The following is a 10,917-nucleotide window of genomic DNA, read 5'->3' as shown; positions in this document are numbered from 1 at the left end:
CCCCAATGCAAGCGGGGATTTCCTCAAGCCCCCGAAAAGGATGAGCGCGGCAAAAGATGACTGACATGACTGATGACATTGTAAAGGTGAGAGACACCGCGTGGATGCATCAAATCACCTCTAGTTATTCAATAGTTATGTGTTAAGTGTTTCAGAAACTGTTGCCTTGCTTGAGTAGTAACATCAAAACCTTCCATTTTTAGACTGGGAGCAGAGCGCTTTTTAGGCTCAAATCACGTGTCAGACTGTCAAATTATTAAGTGGCAGCACATGCTTGGTCACACACTGCATTGACGCAATTCCTGCACGGGGGGGATGACATGACGGAAGCGTCCAATATCACTGCCGCCGAGCATTAATGTAGAAACCCTCAGAGATTTGGCCTTCAAATAGACTCAAGTGGGCAGAGGTTCTTGCAATCAACAGCTGGTTTTGAGATGCGGTGGATGACAGCTTAGAGCGGGGGGGGGGGGGAAGCATGTCGAGCTGCTGGCTCATGCGTGTTCCTGTTTTTGCTCGAGGGTGTCGACCCAGTCGTCGTTCCCAACGAGTCTGAGCTGATTGACGTGAGTTGGTGCCCTTTCAATTTTGCGTTTGGCCCTCCTCGGTGTGCTGTCAGAGCGTCGCTGGGTGCTCCTCCTCCGCTTCAACAGCTGACGGGTGACACCCGGCATCATGTTACCTCTCCCGGGAGAGAGACGCATTTATGGATGAAGACAGTAGTTCAGATATTGTCATTTACCAATCAACAGAGTAGGAATGTTTTCTTTGAAACAACTATTCATTTGGAAGTTTGACAATGACATATTTGGATAACAGGTGGATCCTGGGCCTTAAACATAGTCTTTGTGTACTCTTTTAAATGATGTGTGTAGATGTACATGTACACACTCCAATGTAGAGGAGGGTGTTCGTTGTCAAACCATTATGTAAAGCGATTCCAGTTTTTTTTTTTAAAGAGTGAACCCATAGATTGTACACATTTCTTTATTGAAAACTAAATAGGACTTTCATCAGAATATTAATAAAAGGCATTGGGAGTATCTACAGATTTAATTAGCCAAGTTGCATTTAGATCAATAATGTGATTGGAACATATTGTTACAGATTTTATGCGAGAATGAAGATTTGCCAAAAACTGAAACAAACAATTATGGTGCAAATGCTTGATGAATTAAAATAGTCACACAGCATTTAGGACTGAGACTCATTTCAAACACACTGTTCCTTTTGGCATTTTGACAACATCGCCTTCAGCCACTGAAGGCCGACAGAGCTTCTCATCACGGGAATTTTATAGCACGACCAGGAAAAAAAAACCTCTAGTACAGTTTGTGAGACATATAATAGCACGGAGTCGGTGTGAATCGCTGCATTATTTAAGGGAGCCGTGGGCCGGGTTCACTCTCTTCTGCCTCGGCCAGTCTTCAACCAAGACACAAACTCCTTGACCGCTTGGTCCTGCAGGTACGAGCTCACATCGCTGGTGTAGGTGCCGTCTGCATGCCGTCTAAACAGGCTCCTGTAGAGGCCGACACGCGCGTGGGTTAGAGTCACAGAAAAAAAAAAGCAGGACTTGTGGTTCCCTGGTGGAAGTAGAGACTGGAGCTATGTTTGATATAATTGATGCTATGCCAGTAAAGTGATCCAGTAAAAAACAAAAAAAAGGGCACACTCACCCGTTTCTTTTTGAGTTCTTTAGCCACTGGACAAAATCTTGAGCTCTTCTCGTCTCCAGATATTTACTGTAGTCGTTGGAAAATGTTCCCTCCGAATGTCTCTTCATGTTTGGGGGCTGAATGGGTTTGGCCACCAGGGAATCTTCCGCCAACCGACTGGAAATTATGGAGCAGATAAAGCTTTATTTGACATAATCTCATGAAAAGAAACGTCCCTTTTTGTCATATAAATAAATACGGCTACCGTCCCTGTGCTTTTCTCTCTGTCCTCCTCTCTCTGTCTTCTGTTGCCCCCCCCCCTGAGGGAGTTTAACTTGCTGGAGTCTTCCTCACAGCACAACTGTTCATCCGGCTGCATCCCTCTCACGCACCAATAACTACTCTTACGCTTCTGGAACAGTAATATCTGTACATTTGGATCTCCTTGATGCACTGATTCTTGCTTGTGAGATCTGATCTTCCAAAAAAAGGTAAACCATGCAATACTTCTGTAAAATTGAGAAAGCTCACCAGGGAACACCAATAAATGTACAAGTCAAGGAAGCAAACAGGGCTACAGGCAAGGCATTCAAATAAAACATAAACACATCCTATCACACAACTCCCCTAAAAGCTCTACTGTTGGTTTTCTAAAAAAAAACATTATTATGTGGTACATTTAGACAGGAGACCGTTTTCCTCTCATATCAATAGCTGATACTGAGTATCGCTGTCAGTGGAAAAGCAGTTCCTTTAGAAATGTTTGGCTCTTTAAACCAAAAACCCAGAGCCATTGAATTTAGTTCAAACCTGGTTGTTGCTCTCAAAGGATTTGCTGCATATTTCTGCAGCTCACGATGGTGCAAACAAATACTTTTTGTAATCCTCTCATGAAGGAATCTTTGACCTGGGAGCTTTTTAGGCCAACGTGCGAGACATAGACGAGAGCTAGTCTTACATGGGGTTCCGCTCCGCGTCCCGGTCCGGCAACTGCCAGCTGCTCTGGATCACGATGAGGAGCAGGACTCCTGCCAAAGAGTGAGCGCTTTTCATTGTGCGAGCCTCTGAAAGATGAGCAGAGAAAGACGCCGTTTGAGGGGGCCGAAGGACATCCGTAAAATCTCGTGCAGACATGTATGCATTTTAGAAGAGGAAGGTACAAAAACTCTCACCTGCGGTCCTTTGCTGTCGAGCGCCTGGGAAGGATTGTAAAGTGCGTTGATTGGTGCCCTTCTTCCCTCTGAAGCGGTTTCATGGTCCCCTCTTGATCTGCCCAGCCCTTATATAGTGGAGCTGAGGAGCATTCTCCCAGGTGACTCCCCCCCGTCACTGAAACATCAGCGTCCCCTGTTACTCTCAACCCATTAGTCAGCTTCCATCTCAGTCCACTGAATGTATTTGACTTTGTTTAAGGCAATCGGGGTGGTAAAAGCAGCCACTTGGGTGTTGCAATCAAACAAGACCTGAAACCCTGACAAATACGGCACTAATACTGGCATCCGTGTGTGTGCAAATTACTGCCTCTCTCAAGTCTCATGAAAAAAGCCCCACTGAATGAGATATTTTTTAAATAAAACGTATTCTTTCCCCATTACATTCACGTATGGAAACTTGGAAAAACGTATTGAGAGATACAACATTTGCACTACTTTATTCTATCTGGACTAAGAATATACAAATAATCAATCAGTTTTATTTGAAAACAATATTTATTCAATAAAACATGACTGCTACACACGTAACACTCAAACAAATCAGTGCCGTAAAATGTATCGATAAAATGCTGTCATGAAAGAACCTTTTCAAACATAAATGCATGCAATGGTTTTTAGTATTTTTTGAACATCACACATTTTGACTAAGGATTGACTAGATCCACTTAAAATACAAATACTCATTTATACAAGAATTCAACATCAATTGAACATAAAACCACAAAAACAACTGTAAACTACAACTTGACACTTATATTAAAATAGACAAATTAGAAAAAAGATGGCGTCGCTTTCTTCACATTTATTTGGGATGAATGAGGCATTTCTGCAGGAAGTGGCTCATCAGTGTGTATGTATGATACGAGGCCGATCCTGTGAGAGCGTGGTCCTTGTCTGTGTACCACTGAAACAAATTCCAGATTCACGTTAGTGCATCGCTTCTGAAACGCAACGTCATATCATCCACATTTTAAACTATATATTTTAGTCTCTGCATAATGAGACGCGGCCATTTTCCTCCCCGTTTGAAACTTTCATTAAATCAACACCATCAAGGCCAATATTAGTCCCACTTCCCTCAGCCAATATTTACCATCGCCTCAAAGTCCACTTGCACGTTGACCAGAGCTTTGGAGATCTGTGCCGCCTGCTGGAAATGGACATTGTCTATAGGAAAGACATTGTTTTCGCTACGTGAATGGACATCAGCGCTCAAGGCAAACAGGGTCCATTAGTGAAAGGCTTTACTGTGTTACCTAGTACGCTGTTGAGAAATAGGGCGACAACATGCTCAACCACTGGCAATGAGAGTATTTTGATGAAACGTACCATCTGCTGTGCCGTGAACCAATAGGTAGTCCACTGTTTTGAAGTTCCTTGCTCGGCCCGTCACTGTGGAATTCTTTTAGATAAAAGGGATATGTCACTTTTAAGAAAGTACTATATGTCTTAAGCCAGTAATACTTTGAAAAAGAAAAACTATTGTGATTTGAGTAAAACTGACCTTGTAAAAGTCTGAATTCTCCTTTGGATTGCCCATGTAACGTTCAGTGTACACTGCATCTGCAAAAAAAGAGAGTTGACACAATTTATCAGGAGCTTTTAATTCTTAGAGGGAAACACTCCAAAGTCTGTTGACGCCTGCTGCTGAATGTAAGGAAATCTTTTCCCGGCTCCAGAGGGAGCTCCGTGAATTCTGATTAATTGTCTGAAATGATGTCACTTGAATCGGCCTCTCCGTTAGATGACTGAGGACTACAAGTTCGAGGGGGGGGGGGGGGGGGGGGGGTCTAGGGAAGTAGGGGAACTTCTCCGCTCAGCACGAGGTATGCGGCGCGGGGCTAAATCAGCCGGCACTAACAAAACTCGTTGAAATCTCCGACCAAATTGTGCGTGTTGGGGTTCCATTGAAGGCTACATAGACGCCACGTTTCGGGCAATTGAGAAAAAACGCCAGGAATGAAAGGTGACAGCAGGTCTTGGCCTATTGTACCGACTTTAATGCATTCATTTAAAAAAGTGTCAGCCATTTTTCTGGAACTGCAATGACAGGTCAGTGGAGCACTCACAAGAAAGCAATATAAATGATGCCAAATGAGGAAAAAAGTTCTCTCTGAATAGATTATAGAAAAGTGTTTTTTATAAATGTGTATAAATGTGTATATATGTATAAACATGTATTACACCAACCGTAATATTCCCACTTGGCCACCGGGGCAACTGCTATTCCGCATTTGAAGAGACCGGTTCCGGCTCCCAAGGCCATCGAGGTGACGTAGCCGCCATATGACTGGAATCCAGAATGTAATGGATTTAGTGAATGTCAAAACACTGAATGAGAATGACATACGTTTATGAGAATTACAGAGGCAGCTTACCCAGCCCCATATTGCTATTCTGTCTTTGTCGATGAAACCCATGTCAATGAATTTCCTACAACACATAAAGCATTTTTTAGCCGCAAAACACGGACACAAAGACACACATTTGAGTATCGGATCATGCAGTACTGACTGATATGACATTACTTCAGACACACTTTACCTGGCAGCTGTTATCTGGTCCTCCACTTCGAACGTCCCAAGGCGTCTGTAGATTGCATGCATTATTTCGTCACCTTGGTAACCGCTTCCCCGTCCATCGAAGCTGGCGATGATGATCCCGTTTGAACTGGAGAGGAACGTCCCCCAGTTCAGCTTAAAATGATAGTTCACCTCCTGGCTGCAGGGGCCTCCGTACCTGCGCAGGTCAACAGCAGCAGGATTCATCAAACGGACGCTCACTGATTTAAGTTTAGATGGATTTCTGAGGACTATAGTTTACTTACACATGAATCAGAAGAGGATACTTTTTAGACTTCTTGAAATTTGGCGGTAACATCATTTGATACCAAAGATCTGGCAAAAAACAAAACGTCAAGACCGCTAGTCCAAAACCAGAGGCAGGTTGACAACAAAACTCCTGTAAAGCCATACCAACCAAATTGAACAAGATTGTGTCATTGTGCACCTTAATTGATAATGTATAAAATTCCCTGAAACGTCTTACTGAAATGAATAATAACAAAGACAAACTCTATTTTGGGGAAACAGGGCCCAGTGAATGTTTTAAATATAGTTATCATCAATTATCTTGGACTCTGTTTTGGTTTTCTATTATTAAATCAATGCGCTCACCTGCACAAACCTTGCACCCTGAAACCTGACATCTCCAAACATGCTGGAATGGATATTTTAACATGCACCGTATTGTCTCACCATGTCCGGCTATCTTTAATGTGCCATACTGCATTGTCGGCATTTGGAATTCTGACAGAATATTTTCCAGCTCCTTGTTTTCTTCAAGAATAGAGAGCTCTGATGAAAAAAAGATAATTCAAAATGAGAGATTCTCATGCTGGAAATGACTTACTTTTAAACTTTTAAACTGTCAACCTTTCTAGATGCAACCAAACCAGAAAGAGAGCAGAAATCACTGCAACACATCGTAGCCTTTGCTTTTGTATAACTGACATTGAACTGACCTGTTCGGTCATCAGGTAATGCTTCAAAATTGTGCACATTTGAACAGCACATGAAGTGAGTTGGTAATATGAATTAACTGTAAAATGTCTGCAATAAATAATTCAAAAATTGACTTAAGATTCGCAAGGAAACGGACCTGAACCCGAGCCCCTGTTATCCATGAGTGTGTAGAGGGGCAACCCGGGTCCTGGAAAAAACAAAAATGAGAAAATGCACAAACAGTTCATCAAACATCAAGTCTTCTGCACCAGTTTGGATGTTTTTGCACAGATGATTGTTCACAGATTCTCCTCCACACAGACGAACCCCAACGCCATGGATGAGTTATTTCTGGAGAGACGACGTGCGATGGGTAACTGACCGTAGCAGTCCATCCGGTAGTAAGAGGCGTCGAAGCTGAAGTAGGCAGAGTTGTACTGACACCTGTCCTGACGCAGGTCACAGGTGAGGCACTGAGTAGCAGAAGGGCCGCTTCCAATAATAACCCTAAGAAAACAACTCACGTCACTTATGACAATAAAGTCGTGCAAGATCATCCCAACGTTGCAATATGTAGTATTTTCTTTTCTCTCACTTGTAAAGATTCCTCCTCCCAGCGATTCCTTGGTACTCGTTACTCACAAAATATCTGAAGAGAGGCATTTTACATGCGTCAGATTCACATGTATTCACTCTCCTATTTGTTTTGTGCACAGGATCATCACTCACATGGCATCTTTTGTCAACTTGGAAATATAGATGACTTCCCACCTCCCGGAGGTTACAGGCGTCACTTTGCCCTTCACAAAATGAGTGAGCACAACACTCAACACCAAGGACATGGCGAAAGCTACTAGTGTAGTGAACGTTGCATGGAATATACTTACATCTTTCACCAAATGAATATGTTTGTAGCCCCGAGTGTCACTCATGACCTTGTAGAAACTGAGTTTATCTTCAGCAAAGAAAAGAGGTAAGGGGACGTACTGAAAAAAAGGTTGATAGTTTAGAGTCACACACCGAATCAAACAAATCGTTCCCAATAATTTACTTGCAACTCATTTGAAGAACTTACATGGCCGACCCATCCTGTCTTGCTTGTTTGCTCAAATTTCTACAACAACAGAGAGGTTTATTGGAGTTAATTAGCTCACCCTCTGATTACCACGAGGTCAGCACATCGGTTCGGGAGAGCTACCTGTTTTTCTCGCCAGCCGCTTCCATCGAAATCGTAGACCTGCACAACCACGTAATTCTGTTTCCTCGTGACCCACTGCACAGCGACGCGCTGGTCTGTGACCCAGGTCACTGAGCACAACATGTGATCGCTGAGCAAAGGCGACAGAAAGTGACAAGGTAAAGCGGACCGTGAGCATATTGTGTTTGCCTCTGTTTCCGATGGAGATGGATGAAATTGATGCTACGAAAGGGAGAAAAAAAATATATACCGACCCAGAAGCGACAGAAGCGGGGGCGAACACCTGTGCGCGGCGCGACGGATCCGCCGTGTCAACGACAAACAGTCGCACCTTGGTGAGGGGGGCTCCGGCCTGCACCAAATCCACCCGCAAATGTATGAAATTATTACATGAGTGTGAGGAAGATAAACGCTTTAATAATCGTGCAATTAATAAAATAATTTGCGGAAGCTTGCAGAAGTATCTCCTCCCTCTTTTTTCCATACTTTGTGTAAATAGTGAATCCCACCTTAGGGTATGGAACAGCTACTGTCTCCGGATACTGCTCAGCTCCATACCAGGAAAACTCAACTTTGGGAACGTTTGTATCATTAAACTCTGCAAAAGCCAAATATTTTCCAGTTGTTGACCACCAAATTGCCCCGTTGGACGCAAATACCTCCTCTGAAATGGTTGAAATAAAGGAAATCGTTAATCATCTTCCACACTGAGACACAGTTGCATGCCGGATGAAGAGTGCATGGTACTTACCCTCATACACCCAGTCGGGGATACCATTGAGGATCTCATTCTTTTTCCCATTGTGGGTTACTTGTATAGCTTCAGAAGTAACATGGGATTTGAAGAATACATTAAAGTCTGAGACGTATGCCTGCAAATCAAAATGTGGTTTTTGATTTAAAAATATGGTAAAAAACCTTAGAACGTATTTCATTAGTTATGCGTTTTCAGGACATGTGAAATTAAAGCAGCTGTAATATTGTTCATTATAACTGCATTGGGAAAACAAGACTGCCAGGAGTAAACTTACATATTTGCTTCCTTTTGGGGCAAAGGCAAAGTACTGCACAACAGTTGGAAGAGTCGAAGGCAAAACAAATGTTCTGGAAAGAGTTAAATATATAATTTAGGGGGATATCAAAGAAATCCCTTAGTTTGTCAGTCCGTGTGTCCGTCCATAAAGTAAGAAATGAATGATGCACTGTATTGACATAAAAGGACGGCAACTTACGAATTCTCCCGGTCATAGATGGAGTAGGAGGCTGTGAAAGAATGTCTCCATTTCTGTTGGAGTGCAAAAACAAAACTTAGTTTTAGAGGATTTTGTTTTCTATTGTCTATTATCTTTAAGGTGAGATTCACACCTTTTTTTCTTTCATATATATATATATATATATATATATATATATACATAGATTATAAAACACACTAAAAACTATCTGAGGAACATTCACAGGAAGTTTCTCACCTTTGTGAAATTGCTTTCAAAAGCGATGTACCTATAATCACCTGACAACATGTAATCTGTGGCATCCACCTGAGCCTACAATGATAACGATTATGACAATATTAGTATACAATTATTATTCTGCATCTTTGTGTTGAATAATAAGTAATACAAATATATTACAAAGGTTGAATTGCTCAAATAGAGTGACTCTTCATTTGTTTCAGCATTGTGGAGGAAGACATTTCCATCTCTGGTTTTATGCAGATACTCCTTGTCTGCAGATGTGACAGACAACAAAGTAAGCTTGTGAGAGGTTTGTACTGTACACAACACAGTTTATACATTGTCTTGCCCAAAAAACAACCTTTTTAACATACAAATTTACCTGATATCCAATACAAATTGTAGGATTTCCACCTAATGGTGTCATTGAAGTAATCGTCAAGGGTGAATAGCCTTTTTGGACCCTCTGACCCTGAAATGATCCACGATACTGCATTATGGCCACGATGATAATAACACACACAAGTCATCAAGACTGCACTAAAATGGGCCTACGTGATTATTAGCATCGCAATAACTTAACTCATCATTGCAACAACCCCTTTTAGAATAACATTATAAAACCGTTTAGGGATGTCGCCAATGTCGTTTACTACTTTACATACTGCTAAGTGAGTTTTCTGTCATTGTAAAAAAAAACATTTTTTACCTTGAGATCAGAAAATATTGAAAATATTTTTAAAACTCAACCACCTCTACGTTACGGGGTGGAGCTGTTACTTCCTGCACAATGATCCATGAAATGACTACTTGCAGTGGATCATGTAATCAAAAAGATCAAAAAAATTGTTACTGACACGAGACAAACAAAACACATTTAGACTGCAAAGTAAACAAAAACATAGGGGAAAAAATCCCCAAAACAAGAACTCAGCCAATCAAAGGCATTCATGCATATTGTTTACTACTATATCAACATTTGGATAAACGCTGGATTCCCTTCTTTCTTTCTTTAGAGTGTTTTCTTTCCCACTGAGCTGCACACAGGCAGCACATTTCCTGCAGGGACGAAGACGAGCACACACACACACACACGCGCACACACACGCACACACACAGGTCGGGCCTGATCGTTGACTTACTGCTGTAGTAAACGGCGCAGATGGTAATTAACGTGATGACGACAGCCGCCCCCGTCGCCCCCATCAGCAGCTTGCTGCAGCCCTGCCAAAGGTGACACTAGAAGTTGCTGAAATCCAACCGACGTCGCAGATTTCGTTGGCGACAAAGTGTCCACATGAGTGACATTTGCCAATGATGAATTTCCATTCATGTTTTTTTTTTTTTTTTGTTCCTGTGCCAATGTGGGGGTTACGGGACAGAGCATGTGTACAGACAGAAAAGCCCCTTGAGGCAAATTAACAATTTGCGATTTTGGGCTATACAAGATAAAATGAATTGAATGAATGTATGTTTGACAACAAGTGCTCACGAGGGTTTTTCGTTAAGCTGATAAATCCATTACTGACCATGACGGCGCTGAAGAAGACGACGCCGGGAAGTCTCTCAAAAGTCTTTTAAAAAAAAAATAATCCTCGAAGGTCGACGGCGTGGAGTTTGAAGTGACTTGTTGGACAAGCTGCCTGCTTAACATGCTCTCACAGCGGCCACAACAACAAAAAGCCAACTCGGAACCATTGTTTCTAAACTAAATATGGAAGCAGAAAAAAAAAAAAAACCCGGGAGCTTCGTCCTGCTTTTAGTGAAAGCTGCATTCCTGAGAGGAGCCCGACACCAGACGGGACAGAGATGCCTCCCTGAAGTCTGCCTGCACAACTTTCCGAAGAGCGCACAACTTGGGAACAGCTGCTATTTGGGAAGTGGCTTTTT

General features: G+C 42.3%; 2 protein-coding genes across 2 annotated transcripts; both read right to left on the bottom strand.

Annotated features, from left to right (window-relative positions):
- Positions 1 to 989: 989 nt before the first annotated feature.
- gcgb (glucagon b) lies at positions 990 to 2,906 on the bottom strand. The gene is made up of 4 exons (XM_037488399.2): positions 2,831 to 2,906; positions 2,617 to 2,722; positions 1,680 to 1,835; positions 990 to 1,522 (listed from the first exon to the last, which is right to left on the bottom strand). Exons 2-4 carry the CDS (start codon positions 2,709 to 2,711, stop codon positions 1,402 to 1,404), a joined length of 372 nt encoding a protein of 123 aa, XP_037344296.1. The 5' UTR covers positions 2,712 to 2,722; positions 2,831 to 2,906; the 3' UTR covers positions 990 to 1,401.
- Positions 2,907 to 3,359: 453 nt separating this feature from the next.
- Positions 3,360 to 10,892, bottom strand: fap (fibroblast activation protein, alpha). The gene is made up of 26 exons (XM_037488680.2): positions 10,557 to 10,892; positions 10,170 to 10,251; positions 9,410 to 9,499; positions 9,205 to 9,299; positions 9,043 to 9,117; positions 8,806 to 8,858; positions 8,605 to 8,677; positions 8,325 to 8,445; positions 8,083 to 8,237; positions 7,828 to 7,925; positions 7,574 to 7,703; positions 7,451 to 7,489; positions 7,263 to 7,361; positions 7,105 to 7,175; positions 6,971 to 7,024; positions 6,758 to 6,882; positions 6,533 to 6,583; positions 6,130 to 6,228; positions 5,700 to 5,769; positions 5,417 to 5,611; positions 5,251 to 5,305; positions 5,063 to 5,162; positions 4,377 to 4,435; positions 4,202 to 4,274; positions 3,966 to 4,039; positions 3,360 to 3,776 (listed from the first exon to the last, which is right to left on the bottom strand). Exons 1-26 carry the CDS (start codon positions 10,557 to 10,559, stop codon positions 3,675 to 3,677), a joined length of 2,241 nt encoding a protein of 746 aa, XP_037344577.2. The 5' UTR covers positions 10,560 to 10,892; the 3' UTR covers positions 3,360 to 3,674.
- Positions 10,893 to 10,917: the final 25 nt, after the last annotated feature.

The sequence above is a fragment of the Pungitius pungitius genome, chromosome 10 (genome assembly GCF_949316345.1).
Source record: "Pungitius pungitius chromosome 10, fPunPun2.1, whole genome shotgun sequence".
Lineage (NCBI taxonomy): Eukaryota > Metazoa > Chordata > Actinopteri > Perciformes > Gasterosteidae > Pungitius > Pungitius pungitius.
This window is presented reverse-complemented; position numbering and strand designations above follow the sequence as displayed.